This window comes from Carassius carassius, chromosome 36 (genome assembly GCF_963082965.1).
Source record: "Carassius carassius chromosome 36, fCarCar2.1, whole genome shotgun sequence".
NCBI classification, from domain to species: domain Eukaryota; kingdom Metazoa; phylum Chordata; class Actinopteri; order Cypriniformes; family Cyprinidae; genus Carassius; species Carassius carassius.
Window position 1 is genome coordinate 11,332,402 of NC_081790.1, and position 17,287 is coordinate 11,349,688.

Consider the following 17,287-nt stretch of genomic DNA (forward strand, 5'->3'; position numbering starts at 1 on the left):
ACACGTGCCCCACACAGCCCAGCTCGAGGTGAACATTAGCAGAGGAGTGTGTGACTGTGGAAGTGAGGGATTGTTTTGGTCGAGTTGAAACTGTGGAGAGGTAGGGTTGTTGTAATGGTCTGTCTTGGTTCCTATATTTCATAGGATCTACTCCATTAGGTCCCAGTGGGTAAAGTACAGTACATCTGTTCAAATCCCTGTCAAATACTGTGGAGGATTACTGCTGGGAACAAATTTGGGAGGACAACAGGGCAGATATACGGTACCTACTAACCTCACTAACCTCACCGCTACAGTGACATTCACTTGAATTATGAGTGGTGCATGCAGGAATACAAATCATTTTATGGAGGAGCCACACGTGTTTGGGATTCTGTGCATAAATCTTCAGTGATATTCACTAGAACTTTATCTCAGAAGCGATCCTTCAAAGCTTCATGCTATTAAGAGAAAATTTGCATTGTTTGGAAATGGTCCTCTGAAGCTGCAGCTGAAAAAGTTGATTTCTCATCTTTGAACAACACCATATACCAACAGCTGGTGAATTAATGCACATGGCAAGTTCTCAAGAAATAAACAATTAAGCAAGAAAAAGGGAAAAAAAGCATACAGTTTATGGCTTTGAAACAAATGGGTCATATGTATGCTAACACTACCAAAAACAGATTTAAAAACGGAGTGCTGTGATATATAAAACCTGATCTATAATGCATACAAAACCAGATGATAACTGGTTAGCTTGATTTTTTTTAATGCAAATTAATGAGATGCTGTAACGCTTTTTTCCTTTTAACTTGATTCAAATGGGGGACCAAAAAAAAAAAAGAACGGAAAAACAAAAGTTCTGGACATACTGAATAAACTACTTATACCTACTGCAAAATTGAAATGGCATAGAGTGTGTCATTAACAGCTTGTTCCTATTAATGCTAATTTAGATCTAAGGGTTTATTGGGTTTGTTCGATCTCCTCATCTCTGACTCATCTGGTGCAAAGCAAGGTCAAATCTTCTCTTTCCTCTCTAGCCCTCGCGGACCTTGGCAGACAGAGCATCACAAGTCTTCTTGGCATCTCCCAAAAGCATGGATGTGTTTGGTTTGTAGAAGATAGGGTTGTCTACAGCGGCATAGCCAACTCCCAGAGATCTTTTCATCACAATGACCTGGAGGGATAAAAGCAGAGATAGAAGCATTTTGTCTAACCCTTGAACAAAGGTAGCTAGAAAATCAAATAAATCAATAAAATATCAAATAATCAAATAAAACCCTGTACATTGCCCTTAAATTACCAATGGCTTTTTCCATTGAGTTGAGCCAGCTAATTTAAACTCTTCAATATTATTCCTGTAATAACATTGCATGCACCTGCATGTGAAGTGGCAGAGAAGGTTTTAGGATTTGTACAAGAGGGTGCAAAAAGAGCCTGTACTTCCAACATGTAATGGTTATTTAAGTATCTGCCATTTACAAAATTAAGAGTCATTAGTGTCTTGAACACCAGATTTTAGGCTGAGCAGTTTCTGGGAAAATTTTCGAGAGCAGCGCTTTGATTGGGAGCATCTGTTTGGGAAGGAGAACACTTGGTAACTGAATAAGTTAAACCAGAAAGGAGAGCCCTTGTTGCTGGTCTAGTTTTAGTGTTATTCAATACACTGAAAGATTTTTGGAATGAAATGACCCTCATCTTGATACTTCAAAATCAGCAGCCGGATCCTTTTAATATCATCATCTGTCCCTCAAAAGCCCTGCAGATGTTCAATGCCAGCCAGGTGATTGGGACAGCGTTCAGACACACCCATCTTCATTTCTCAAAGAGTCACATGACCACTTTACCCAGGCTCAGCATCCCCCAGGACAGAACAACAACCTTTTGTTAAATTATTCTTTTGTTAAATTATTCATATGTTTTATTTGGGGATGAGGTTACACATGAAGGTCTTTAACAAGGCTGGGAGCAATCAGTAGTGTGGATGTTACATGAGATTGAGGATTTCAAAACCAACAGAGACGATTGACAGGGAAACTTCGAATTCGGCCGCACTATTGTGTCATCACTGTTCTAAATTGGTCAAGTTCCCTCGCTGAGACTTGGCTACACTTACAAGTTGCTACAAATTAGGAAGGCTTTGGTTCAAAGCGCTAGAGTTTGCATAATTCCATATGGAATTATGGAACAGGTTAACAAGCTACAAGCAATTACTTGTGGGAGAAGGTCGACTTATTTACACATTCGCAAACGTCAAGCCCCAGTACTCCGAGTGATTTCCCTAGAGAAGGTCTGGCCACAATGGGCCTGTCATGTGGTGAGGCACACCAGCCCCACATTTTAGGGAAAGTATCGGTCGGATGCTCTGAAATGTCATCATTCCAGAACGAGCGAGTCAGCGCTAATGAAAGCAGTGTGAGGCTTGTCTTGCTGGAGATACAGTACACCTGGACCAAAGCATGGTTACAGCGGGAGCCAGCTGTGGGGATGGGATGGAGATTTTCATATTGCTCTGGGTGGGAGAATGAGGAATGGTCTGTATTACAAGTGCTTTATTCTGGCTAGGCCATAAAAGTAAAGCCTGATACATACGGGGTATGAGTGTCATGTACATTGTTCTGTTAGATTTTTTTTGGTTCTTCAGCTCACCAAAGCTGCATTTATTTGACTCAAAATACAGTAAAAATGCTAGTATTGTGAAAGTTTATTACCAATTTAAATGTTTTATTTTGATATATTTTATAATGTGATTTTATTATTGTGATGGCTAAAATGAATTTACAGCAGCCATTACTCCAGTGTTCAGGGTCACGTGATACTATAGAAATTATTTTAATGCTGATTTGGTGCTACTCAACATTTTTGGTGGAATCTGAGAGATATATATTTTTTTCAGGATTCTTTGATGATAAGACAATTACTGGAAATAGAAATCTTTAGTCAAATTATACATTTCTTTTGGCGCTTTTCTACTGCATGGTACGGCAAGGTATGGCTCAGTACGGTTAACTTTTGGGGGGTTTTCAACTGGGTACAGTACCTGGTACTTTTTTTAGTACCACTTCAGTTGAGGTTCCAAGTAAACTGTACCATTACCAAAACGTGATGTGGAAACTCTGCTGATCACTGATTGGCCGGAGAGAAACTTCACTACTTGCATCACTGAACTTGTGATACAAACACAAAAGAACAGCTAAATTTGAAATGTTTCATTTCAGAGGAGCGGATCCAGAGAGAGCTTCATGGGGCGACGCGAAAATGAAAGTTTTTTTTTTTCTTTTCTTTTATTTCTTTTTTTCCAAGAGTCACGGCAGTAGAGGTGGCACAGCATGTGAATAATGACATGTGAATAATCCCGCCCACTCTAAAGCGATAATAAACTGCAGTGGAAACGCAAACCGTGCCAAGCCGAGCCATGCCGTACCGTACCACACAGCAGAAAAATGCCATTTGATCAATTTAATGTGCACTTGCCAAATAAATTTCTTTAATTTATATTTAAAAGTTGCCTGGCATAAACAACTAATAGGATGCTCACCTGCTTGGACTTCCAGACTTCCAAAACAGGCATGCCAGCAATGATGGAGTTGGGGTCCTCCTGGGCCGCTGAGTTAACGGTGTCATTAGCTCCAATAACCAAAACCAGGTCAGTTTCTGAAAAACAATGGAAAGCACGATTATAGATTTTATATCCCACAAATGACACCAGAAAAAAACACCAAAAATGTATATCATACCAGGGAAGTCTTCATTGATCTCATCCATCTCCAGCACAATATCATATGGCACACCAGCTTCAGCCAGCAGAACGTTCAGTTGGCCTGGCATACGACCAGCCACAGGGTGGATTCCAAACCTGAACACACACACACACACACAAAACAGATCAGTGACCTCTTAGATCGCTGATACACATATGGCATCCAAATAAAGCACTAGCAGAGTCTTTGAACACAGTTAAGCAGGAGTGCTTTGGGGTAGGGGTCAGGGTTTGGCAAGAGGTTAAGAGAGAAGGAAATAAGCAGCGGCTGAAGGTATCTTTTTAATGCCAGAGGTAGTAAAGTGCTTGAGCTAAGGGGAAATGTCTTGAGGAAGACTATTGGACCCCCAGGGCACGTGGGCAGCTTTACGACTTCACTGTAAAAACAGAAGATCACAGCCAACAGGCTTAGAAGAGACACAGGAAGTGATACAGTATGCCTGCTTTTTTTTTTTTCTTTTTTCACATTTTTATTAGAGGTTTGCACTATTTCAGGTTCAAAAGGCATAGGGGACCCAACTCACTACCAAAAAGTAACCAATATAAAAAAAAAAATTATGTTTACCCTAACAGAGGATTAAAGCCAAGAATGTCATATTTTGTGATTTTAAATAACCCTTTCATGGTTTTTAAAAGAAATAGTAGGAACTTTATCCAAACAGCTCTGCACAAGACATGTAAGGCAACTATAAGCAATAAACTAAATCGACCACCAAAGCCAGGTCATCATTTAAAATAAAATCAAAAGCATTAAAATCAAAAGACAAAACCCCAAGGGAAGGCCTGGAAACATTTTTATAATAATTAGCATACAAAATAAAAATTACATTACTTAAAAAAAAAAAAAAAAAAAAAAAGTAATTGACTAAAGCACCAAAAGATCTCAGAAAATATATATTTTTATAATAATTCATTTAAATCAGCTACACAGCTTCCATAAAAGAACTCTCTTCGTATAAGGATGCCTAACATGGTTGTGCACCTTTAACCAATTTACCTGACCTAAGCAGTCACTACAACCAGCCCACTTCCGATCTTGTTCGAATTATGTCAGAGTTGTTTACTTCATAATTAGTCCATTTCCGGAGCATTCAGGCCAATTTGTGTAGCATTTACACACTACTTGATCTCACATTTTGTTTTATTTTACACTTCTATTTTGTCAATTATTTTCTCATCCATTTTCTCGAGAGAAGTAGACTTTCAAATGATGGTTGCTATTTGTCTAACAAGTGATCATGTCATGGTTGCAGTTGCTTTCCATCAAATCCAACATCTGTTCATCAGCTTCCTTTAAATGTAAACTCGTTTGTCAAAAATGAAATGAGGAAAAAACATGTTCAATAATAAATTAAGAGGAAATATACTTAGCGGACAGGCCTCGAAACATTCAAGACATGGGGTTTGTCAATCAACTCTGACGTTGGCTTACATAAGCTGCAGCTGTGTGCGAAAAACAGTCTGGGTGGACAATGAATCCAAGCTCAGTTCTGCCATCCAAACCAGCCCAACCGTTCTGCTATTCCCATTACACCACGTTTCACCGCACTGAACGCTCTGGGAAAAAAAAGGGATTCTTTTCAAGCACTACCTTCCAGCCCAGAGGAGATTCGGACTCCTTTCAATGAACCAAATCTTTCCAAAAACTAGCGTAATGATCTTTATGGAGAGACAAAAGGACAGAAACTTAAAAGGAATGATAAGGAGAGTTTACACAGTGTCAATTCTACCCACTGTCCCTCTTGACAGGGTGACACCCCGAGCCAATTATCCCAAAGAGAGCGAGGGGGAGAGCAGCCGGTGCGCTACCTAATCTGTCCACTCTTTGGCCACCCATCTCCCCTTCTAATCAACTGCAAATGCTCTAATTGGCAGCAGCTGTTGGGCTCTCAGATCAAACGAATGAACAAAAATTACACAAGCTTCCGGTCTGCATCTCTCCTCCACAATCACACAGTGCCCGCAGCTAGCTTATATGTGACTGATCTGACAAGGTGGCAGCTGAATTAAATCGGTTGACAAGTGACTATTTAAGTACCCCACAAATTGCATTATGGGAAACTGTCTTGAAGACAAGAAAGTTGCAGGGAATGATAATCTGATGCAGCACACAACAATCTCCATCATCGGCAATGTGCTTTTGAGAAAAACATGCATGGTTGACCACTTTGTGACCAAGTTGCTGACCAGTACTTCATCTCTTAAGTGTATTAGACGGGTTGGCAGCACACCATGGCATTCTGGGAATGATTAAACAGCATGTGTGTGAGTGAGTGGCTTAATGAAAAATCCTTAAGTCACAGATGACACCATAATTGACACTTCTGACTGCCAAGAGTGTGGTGAAACCAGGCTAGCGCCGACAACCACTATCTAGTGGGGACCAGACAACAAAAGAATTGACACCATCCAGTCTGAGGATTTAAAAAAAGGAGGGAAGGGCAAAGGAAAATCAAAAATGGAGCCAAAGTGGTCAGCTGTAGCCTTGTGAAGAGTACATTCAAATCAGATGCTTGTTTACAAAGGATTGCCAATGTCTCTCATTTGGACTTTTTGCTCCTTTAATAGAGATGAGGACAGGAAGAGATGGGGAGCGAGAAACATTACAGTATTAGGAAACGTCAGAACTTGAACTTGTGTTGTCCATATGAGGGCTACAAAGCAATGTGCATATATGCGTCCAAAATAAAAATGTAATTAAAATAATTGTATTTTAATTTAAAACTCATTTTAAAATAAATATACCTAATTTAAATATTCATAGCAAACTTTGATTTATATTACAGACGGAGGTCAACTGATAGTGGACATTACAGATACCAATAGCTAGGTTGGACCACACTGACCAAGACGATTAATCAACAGTACTTCAACCATACTTTATAATAAAAAAAAAAATAAAAAAAATTATATATATATATATATATATATATATATATATATATATATATTATTGTGTAATAATTAATAACCAATTATTATAGTGATCATTAAAGTTAGCTCAAAGTTTATTAACTAATGTTATCAGAAGAAACCTATGAAATGTAAAAATGTATTGGTAATAGTAAAATGTTGGAAGTAAAATAATAATAATAATAATAATAGCACTAGTTCCGCTAGCAATCAATTATCGGCGCAGATTAATCTGCAAAACTGGTGGAATATTTACCAGACTCTTAAATTTGTGACTTGACAAACTACCATTGAAAACAAAAGGAAAGCCAAAACTAATGGCTTGCTCACACAAGGCATAATAGATCATTTTACTACTACTTATATGAGGGTGACAAGATTCAAATGAGTCTTGACAGTCTCAACATGAGAAACTTTTACAAATACTGAAAGCTCATGGTTGTTGAAGCATCTCTAGGGTCAGGCACACAGTCTTTCCACGCCCTGCAACCTGAGAGGTGTCGCTGGGACTGTGGAAAGTATTGCGTAGCCTGCACCTGTCGCTCCGCTCTTCACCGGCTCTTTCACAGCACTGGGAGGCCTGGGGTACACTGTGCTCTCAGATCACAGGGCATTACACGTACACTGGAGAGCCAACAAAAGCCCCAGACAGAGCAACTGAATGACGATATTCAAAAGGCACTCTTTGAAATGGAGTCTGACATACAGAGAGCAACAGAGAGTAGCCTGCCATTCAGAGGATCCCCAGACTGACCTGCAACTAGTGAGTTCAAACACTCACCCATGCGGTACTGACTAGACTTAGACCCCCTCAGAGAAACTAAAACTTACACAGGCTAAACTATAAGGCAAAATGTTTGATGGACTTTATCGAATGTCTGATAAATTCACACAAATCACATTTTAATTTAAAAACAAATGATAATTTAATAGATAAAATGTATTTTGACTTAAGTATTTTTTTTAATTGGTTTTCTACTTAAACATTTCATGCAGTGGAAAAACACACATCGGAATTAGAAGAAGCAACAGAGAGAAAGAAAGGAAAAGAAAAGGGAGATTCCAAGTGTCATCCATAGGACACTGTATACTAATAAGGGGTGTCCTACATCCGCCACGGAGATGAATGGGAAATGTTAACGGATAGCTTTCTCCTGGTATCCTGGATCTTGTGGTGCACACGTGGCTTAATAAAGGTGTCGAATAACTTCAACAGTTAAGATTTGAAAATGACTGTAGATGTTTGAATGTTTCTTACCTGACTTTCTTGCCCTGCTCAGTCAGTGACTTGACAAGATCAGCAATAGGATACTGAGCTTTCGCTGCACACAGCCCATAACCTGAAGTAAAAGACACAGCAATTAAAATGAGGAACAAACCAAAACTGACATGCAAAAACCAGTCGCTATTAATATATGAAGTCTAGGAAACTCAATTTTGGAAAACTCTAATGAACTCTGCATGAACCAGACACATTTTCATATTTTTAGTAATCATATACCTCATCTTTTTTCAAAATGTGTCATGTGAATTGATTTTACCACAATAAATAAATCCGATTTATAAACAATAGAAAAAAAATCTGTTTTGAAAAGTAAGGCAAACAAGAGACCTGCTCCCACTCATTTGTTATTCACAGATGAAATAATTCAAACTTGAATGACCTGCAGGATTATAAACAAACAGAAAAGAGGAGGAAATTGCTTCATGTTGAAATACATCTTTGAGTAATCTAAAAGGCGGTGCTAGAATTTGTAATATTTCACAAAAGTGTTTATTTTTACACCCTTGGTGTAGTTTGAAAGCAGCATAGAATTAATTGAACTTGGATCACAAAAAGTACTGTGCCACAAAGACAAAGACTTACTGATGCCATCAATAACCAATTTAGCACTTACAGTAAGGAAAAAACGAATGTAAATTCCTCACGTCAGTCATTTTAAAGCCTCAGTTACTGCTGACACCTTTTGATAGGCTTGTCACAACAGCCTTCAAATCCTCCTGCTTAAACAAGCATGTCATTGTGCGTGGTGGCTAACCCTCCTCACTCCTAATGATTTCTTTACAGCTCTTTTTTTAAACAAAAAGACATTTCTCCTTGGGAAAACAGCCATGGTTGGTTGACTTCAAGCTTAAACAGAAAAGTCCTAAATGTTTTCACAGATGTCAATCAACTAAACTAACTATGACTACTTAAATTAAACGAAAACGGAAACAAGGCCATTGCTTACTCAGTGTAAAGACTGAGCAGTAAAGGGAACCCCATTCAAAATGGACAGACAACGGAGGTTGATGGATGGATTTAGCAGCAAATAAGGGGAGAAAATTTAAGTGGGTTCAATTATGTGTTATTTAGCAGTCCAGTACGGACCTTATATGTCATGCTCCCGGGAACTGCTTCGTTTACAACAGTGAGTGCAAGCTAGATTAAAGCGATTATTACATTTTGAATGTGGATATTTATCTTACAAAAACGCACCGATTTCATACCTGCCAACCTTGAAGAAAACTTTATGAGTACTACATTTGCATTGTTTAACTTGTTAAAGGTTGCAGATTTGGCTTTTTTAAGTAGTGAATCAGTGAAAGTCTCTTTGTAACAAATGCTGCCTTTGGAGTCAATCATGACTTTTCTTGTCACCAGAGAACTAAACATCTCTGCTCATATTAATAGATTATTATTAATGTTGAAAAGAGCGGAGAATATTTTTTTTTTTCATGATTTTTCGGGGAGATAAATTGAAAGAACAGCATTGTTACAGTTACATTTATTTGTTACATTTATATTATTTACATCAAGCTTTTGAATGGTATAGTATTGCATATTGTTATTGAAACTTCATAATGTTTCGCATTTAGTCAGGAATTATAGTTTGGAAAAAGTCTAACTAGTAAAATGTTTACACGTTATGTGAAAACGAGTACAAGTATATAAATAAATAAGAGACCTACTCATGTTTATTATCTCTGCTGAATAAAGTGCTTCATTCTTTTTTTTCTGAGGAAATCTAAATCTCAACCAATACTCAACTAAATCACATTTTGGGGTGAATTATATCTTATTTCTCTCATTGCGAACCAAACAGTAAAATAAAAAAAAACTTTATTTAACATTAGAATCTGAATAGAGCGTCAGCGCGGGGGCGTGGTCGAATTAGAAGATAATGAAGGGAGACGTGAAAAACAGACATCGCGTTGTTTTCATATGGATTACTTTATCACAGAATATCTGTTTTCGGCAGCACTTATTTAGTTTAAAAGTAGACATGTCAGGCTTTCTATAGATATCTCTCATGTCTCTTCGTTGAGTATTCAATGAGTTACAGTTCATTTTAATGACGCCTGTCTAACTGAAGATCAGAGCAGACAAAGGCTGCAGACAGCACACCTTGTTTGTTATCTTTATTTTATAAGTGTACAAAGTTTTATTATGTCTGTATACAAATAAAAGTAGACCCTTTACAGATTCGATTTCACTCTTATGTACGATCAAAACTGAAAGTGTAATTTAAGTTCTCTTCGGGGTTATCAGGAGAAAATGACTCATAACGAGTATACGCGTTAACCGACTCAAGAGTGTTGGACAGAATAATTTTTAAAAAACGAAAGAAAACAGACTGCTCTCTGCTTATGTAACGTTAATCCGTATGAAATGTGCATTTTTCTGGCGCGTTCACTACTGCGAAGATCGCGAGACCGCATCGTCAACTATCTTTGCAGTCGACACGACATTGATACAGAAAACAGTTGTTTATTAATAATTATATTCATAAAATATAAAATATTCATAATCATTAATTTTGCCGTTCTTTGTGACAGCTTTTAGGTGCGTTGTTGGCAGTGCCACCCTTACATGTTGGCCTACATGAAGGCGTGAACTGAAACTCGTCACAGCTGGACTGCTTGTTATGATGTCAAGGTCATTTTTAATGTTCATAAAAAGCTGAAAGCTTTTCACTCCACTTACATGCTGTGGCTCAGCGTCATAATCAGTGTCATAGATTGCATAGAAACTGAAATTGACGAAATGCGAGAAGCAACAAAATGCGTACCTAGAGAGCAGCGAATCGTACAAGCGTACTTATGGGTCAAAATGCGTGCAGAGTACGAAAAATGCGTACATGTTGGCAGGTCTGCGATTTGCTACAGGAGGCCTTTGTTCACCCCACGGATGGGTGCTTTTTATTTAACTTCTTTTGGACTGAAGCAATGCAACCCCTGCTGACTAATGACAGAGCTTAAAAGATCAAAAAAAATTTTTTATAAAACTGACTGGATTCGTCTGAAAGAAAAGTCATATACACCTAGGATGCCTCGGGGGTGAGTAAAATGCAGCCTAATTTTCATTTTTGGGTGAACTAAACCTTTAGAACTTTGTTTCTGCATCTGTTGTTTAAATTGTTACTTGCTGCTAAGAAGGTACATTTAGCTCTCTAGCTATTTCTCGTTGTAATTTTTTGTATTTTTGATTGCACTTTATTTGCAATTAGAGTAACAGCCGTCGGCTAAGGAGGAGCTTTTGTTATTTATATTGCTCCGTTCCTGCACTTAAGTGCGAATTTCAATTTTTCTAGAAATTTCTATTCCTAAATGCAAATGAGTTGGATGGAAACCTGGCTATTGTCTGCATCAAACCATGCTTCCGAACAAATGTCATTCACCATTCTGGGCAGCTCCAGGACAGCTGTCTCTCTGAGCGGGGTGGTGTAACGGAGTCGCTGCAGTGTTTGTGAGAGCTGCCAACTTCTCCACCCCATTTACAGAGTGAAATTCTCTGACTACCTTTATCTTCCAGGACTGATGTTGAATCTTCCAAAAGTTTTGGCTTGGTGTTCTTCACATGTGGCAGCAGCACTTTCAACCGTACCAATAACACGGGGCTGCCCGCCGACATGCCTGACTTTAAATCGGCGCTACTAAACACAGATATAGGTCAATGCAAATCTTAAAAAAAAAAAAAAAAAAAAAAAAAGACAAATATCGGACCGATATATCGGACGATCGATATATCCGTCGACCCCTATGCCAAGTTTATTTTTTATAAATCCCGATATTTGCGTGGAAAATGAAGTACGCAATTTCTATGCCTATTTTGTGTATACGCAACATTTATAAATGAGACCCCAGAACATTTTCATACATCATCTTCTGTTCCTGGCTGGTGGAATGATCTTCCAACTCCTATCCGGAATGCTGATTCCCTGACATTTTTCAAGTGACAACTGAAAACTCACCATTCATCAATATCTGACTGAGAAAAAAAAAAAAAAAAAAAAAAAAAAAAAGGAAATGCTCTTTCCTTAAATTTTTCTCTGTCTAGCTTGTACTTATTTGAACAATGCTTGAAACTTGGTATGATGAGCACTTCCTGTGTCTTTTTGCCTCCCATAGGGGGATTCGCTTGATGTATTCCCCAATTGGAAGTCGCTTTGGATAAAAGTGTTTGCTAAATGAATAAATGTAAAAAACAAAACAGAAACTCAAAACAAAATGATGGAAAAGAAATAAGCAAACAAAAACAACTCAAAATTAAAAAAAAAAAAAGCAAAAAAAAAAGTACAAAACAAGCTTAAAAGTAAAAACAAAAAAAACAAAAACAACAAATAAAACAAAAAAGGGAAAAAGAACAAAAAAACACTTTGTTGGGCCCTATAGTGACTTGCAGGATTAGGGATGGGGAATATAGGGTATAAACTTAAATTTTATAACCATTTGGTGCAAAAATTTCTGGCATCCCTTTGTGGCTCATACCAACAGACCACAGTGCTCATGGTGGTCAGACCTTTGTTGTCAATGAACATAGCACTTTCTCAGACATCTTGTCAGTGGCTTAATGGGCAACGGTCAAGAGGGAAAAATTTGAATGCCTCAGAGCCTGTTGGACGGCCATTTGTTTTAAATAAAAGGGTCCGTCTCTGTTGTGCTTGGCCCTGCAATCTTGTTTACTTTGGACTGCGCTGTTTACTATAATTTCTCCTTTTCTTTCTGTTCATATTCCCACATCTTATCGCTCATCTTTTCCACTGTCCTGTTGCCTCTACTCGACCTGCTGTCAGACCATAAAACACAACTTTAAAACAGTGCGTTGCGGAGAACAAAGCAGCATGAAAGTCGCTGCCATTGCTGAAGGCCATTATGGAGGCCCTTGCTAAGAACCAGCCACAGAAAAATATTTAAGTCTGACTAAATATTTATTTGCCAACTGAACTTGTATTAAAAGGTAAACACAGTTAAAGTTCATCTGACACATCCTGCTCAATCATTTATCTGTATCTGGGCAAAGAAACGTGGCACGACCCTGCCAGAAGAGAAAACCTGACATCACCCTCCATAGCTTGGCTCACACGAATAATGCCATGGGAGGCCAACCGCAAAAAAAAAAAAAAAAAAAAAAAACAAGCAGAGGAGAAGTTGAGCCCAAACAGACAGATAAAAAGTGCACACGAATGTGTCTATGGCTTCAAAAAACAAGTTGGATTTCAAGACCACCTTAGAACAAGCCCCAGCAGGCCTCAGGGTGCATTCTGGGGGGTTTATCCCACACAGGAGGGGTCAGAAAATTACCAGTGATGTAATGGGTGTGAAGAGAGGTTGCTTTAACAGACATAACAAAGGATCGTTTGAAGTCGCTGATGGTTTGCTCCAGATCTAGTTGAAACGAAGTTTCAGATGTGCAAGGCTACAAAGGGCCTCCATTACCTGGGACGATGATGATATTCTGAGCCTCCCTGATTATCTCCACCGACTGCTCCACGTTGACCTCAGTGTGGGTACCGGTGATCTCCATGGGCTTGCCTGTGCCGGTGGATGAGGTGCCGTAGCCACCCAGAATGACGTTTGCCAGTGAGCGGTTCATGGCCTAGCAATGAAAAAAAAAAATACCCAGAGTTTGGAAATCAGGATTTCAGATTACGAAGTCCACCTCGCAGCAGAGTAAAAAAAGACTGTATCAAGAAAATGTGTCTATACAACATTTAGACATTATTTACAGGATATTAAGCAAGTCAGCCAGACAGCCAAAATGACTCAAGTGGAATTTGCATGAGAAGGAAAAATAAAAGTGGTACATGTAAAATAATACCATTTGTCTTAACTAAACTTAAAATTTTAAACTAAACCATGATGTTGAATTCTCAAGTCCCACTGTGGTACAAGTGATGGGAGTCATTAATTTATAAAAGGAACAACCAATCTTTGATGGTTTCCACAAAATATTAAGCAGCACAATTGTTTCATAAGAAATGTTTCTTGAGCACCAAATCTGTATATTGGAATGATTTCTGAAGGATCATGAGAAGTCTGGAATAATGGCTGCTGAAAATTCAGCCTCGCTTGACAGAAATAAATTAAAACTGCAAAGTTATTTTAAAAGTGTACTACCAATGTCACAATATTTGCTGTACTGCTGATAAAATAAACTCAAAATCTGGTAGACTGGTAGTGTACATTCATATATACACATTTGAAATTTAATTTGTGTGCGTGTGTGTTTTTTTTTTCATTAAAATAATACATACTGTTTGAATTAATATTTAGAATTTGTGGGCAGGAAAAAACATTGCCACTGTTAGTTTTTAAGACAAATGACAACCACAAATTTTAGACTACCATAAACCATTTCAAATGCAATATTAATAAGCACAAAACCACTTCATAAAAGAGGTGGAACTCCGAGATTGTGAACTTACCACACACATGATGTAGGAGAGGATGGCTCCAGAAGAGCCAATGAGGGCACCCACAATAGTCAGCAAGTTGTTATTGAGCAGAAAGCCTTCAGCACACAGGGCCCAGCCAGAATAGCTGTTTAGCACGGTGATCACCACGGGCATGTCAGCCCCTCCGATGGCAGCTGTCAGTGTCAGGCCCTACAAAGAAAATGAAAAGCGAGGTCAGAAAGAAGGTCAGAGAGAGAAAAAAGAGTGGAGATCAAAGGTTACGGTAATGACAAGTGAGCAAAGCACAACAGTAACTCTATTCCATCATTTAAAGAAATTCCACTAAAAGGAAAATCACAAGCCTGAGGTATGAGCATTGTACACATGGTTCGTTTTTATAAAATGAGTCTGTTCATTTACACACTGGGTGATGATGCAAACAGGAAATGTGATATAGTGCACGCCAGAGCAACATATTTCACACAGCTTTGGTTGCAATGGGCTTCAATTAAGGCGTTTGTCAAAACACAGTATTCGTTTCACTCGTCCGTGAGATCATCCCTGTATTATTAAACAATGCACTTTCCTTCAGGGAACAGGCCTAAACAAAGACGGCTACCATGCATCATGTAAAAAAAAAAACCTACGAACAAGCAAAAAGACGGACACTTTAAGAATAATCACTGTAAAAAGAGCCAGACACCATACTGCAGGTGACTGTTTATCTTTATGGAGGTAATAGGATCTATGCAATATAAAAAATGTCAGCTTCCTGATTGACAAATTATGAAAGCCCCATGACACCAATGTTTACCAGGACTCCAAAAGCCTTCCCTTGGAATTTATGATCTGTCATCATATGGTGGCGTGGTCTTATGGATTATATAAAATAAATAAATATATATAACTAACGCCAAAGGGATTTAGGTTTCATGAGCTGCGTTTACCTATGTCATGCTGTTCTGAAATATATATATGTGTGTGTGTGTGTGTGTGTGTGTGTGTGTATATATACAACGCATACAACAGACTTCCTCAATACAATTTATCTGCATAATTTCACCGAAAAATGCATAAGAAAAAGGACTTCAGAACATACACATTTAAAAACGTATTAAATTATTGATAATTTATTAATTTATTGATAAATTATAATTTTTTTTTTCAAATGATTTTATATAAATAAATAACAGAACAAAATAATAAAAATAACAAAAAGAAACAAAACAATCAAAAATAAACTAACAAAAACAAAACGCCAAACAAAAAAACACCACATCTAAACCACCCAAAAACACTCAAGAAATAAATAAAATCTAATCTGCCCAAAAAAAAAAAATGAAATATACAATTATGCAAGATTGTGAATACCTTACCATGACGGCAGAGAGGGCAGACACGGAGCCAAGGCAGGTCAGGCCAGTGGTATAGCTGGGATCCAGCATGTAGGGGATCATGCCGCCCACACTGGCTGCCATGAGAGTGGCATTCAGTGCATGACGACCAGGAAGCATAAGGGGAGCGGAGTTCAGGAGACCTGCAAGAGAAAGAAGTCAAGTGAGGAGAGCAACACAAAAAGTGGGTTAGCACGTACACCGAACACCATGTGCTCTTTGGGAATACGACGAGTGAAATAAAATTAGGGTAAGAACTTCTTGGAAACGAGAAACTTCCTTGAAAAAGAAGTTAACAACATGACATGCAGTTGTGTAAGTGCACTTTAGGCAGCTGCTAGCGCTCTGTAAACTATAATAATATGTACAAGACATATCATCAGCGCAAGACAAGTATGTGTACAGGAAAAATTCAGTAGGTGTTGTGCTGCGTAACAAGTTAGCGAAACAGTTGGACTGGGCAATTATGTACAGTACTCTACACTGAGTCCCCTTTTAGGCTGAAAGAAAAACTCACAAGGATAAAAATGAGACTTCTAATCTGCTTTATCAGTTTAGGACTGCAGGCTTCAGAGCATTGGTAGTGGTGGAGGAATGGGAAAGCTCCTGAAGATAATGCGTTCCAGCTTTGAGGGACAAGTGGAAAATGACTGGGGGGCGGAGGGACTAATCAGTGCCAAATTCTGAGAGGTTCCGCCTGGCCAAGCTTTAAACATGAGGCATGTGTGGCACCGGTGGGCCTGTGAGTTAACAAACAAAGCCGCACCAGACAAGGAGGACCTAGATCCATGACATTAAGATTTCTAACAGGGCTGCACGATAAATAGAAATGAAACCACAATAACCCTAGTGCAAAGCCTTGATTTCAATAATTAAAAACAGGTGAATCTAAAAAAATTTGAATATCATGGAAAAGGTTTTTATTTTTTGTAATTGAATTAAAGAAAGCAGACTTTCCTATATTCTAGATTCATTGCACACAAATTGAAATATTTCAAGAGTTTTTAAATTTTTTATTTAATTTTTTTATTCTGATGGTTATGAATTACATCTTAGGAAAATAAATTCAGTATCTCAAAAATCTCGATTAGTTTATAAATACTGGGTACCTCTAGGGTTAGTTTAGAACATGCAACCACAATAATGGGAAAAACGAATGACTTGACAGTTGTCAAGAAGACAATCATTAACATCCTCAACAAAGAGGGTAAGCCACAGAAGGTCATTGCTGAAAGGGCTGGCTGTTCAAAGAGTGCTGTATCAAAATATATTCATAGAAAGTTGACTGAAAGAAAAAAAAGTGTGGTAGGAAAAGGTGCACAAGCAACAGGGATGACCACAGCTTTGGGAAGATTGTCAGGAAAAGCTGATTCAAGAACCTTGGAGAGCTTCACAAGGAGTGGACAGAAGCCGGAGTCAGTACATCAAGAGTCACCACACTCGGACATCTTCAGGAAAAGGGCTACAGCTGTCACATTCCTAGAACAAAGCCACTCCTGAACCAGAAAAAAAAACGTCATAAATTAAAGTAAATTTAGCATTTAATTTGGAAGTCAAGGTCTGGAGTCTGGAGAGGC

The 17,287-nt window shown here is 38.3% G+C and overlaps 1 protein-coding gene across 2 annotated transcripts in view; it reads right to left on the reverse strand.

Annotated features, from left to right (window-relative positions):
* Positions 1-835: 835 nt before the first annotated feature.
* The window catches only part of LOC132117140 (NAD(P) transhydrogenase, mitochondrial-like), a 40,003-nt gene continuing 23,551 nt past the window's right edge, over positions 836-17,287 (reverse strand). For both annotated transcript variants that reach the window (XM_059526224.1, XM_059526225.1), the window contains 7 exons: positions 15,693-15,853; positions 14,347-14,526; positions 13,358-13,517; positions 7,917-7,998; positions 3,723-3,841; positions 3,524-3,639; positions 836-1,162 (listed from right to left, as the gene is read on the reverse strand). In XM_059526224.1, coding sequence (XP_059382207.1) covers positions 1,022-1,162; positions 3,524-3,639; positions 3,723-3,841; positions 7,917-7,998; positions 13,358-13,517; positions 14,347-14,526; positions 15,693-15,853 — 959 coding nt within the window. In that variant the 3' untranslated portion in view covers positions 836-1,021. The remainder of the gene's footprint in view (positions 1,163-3,523; positions 3,640-3,722; positions 3,842-7,916; positions 7,999-13,357; positions 13,518-14,346; positions 14,527-15,692; positions 15,854-17,287) is intronic.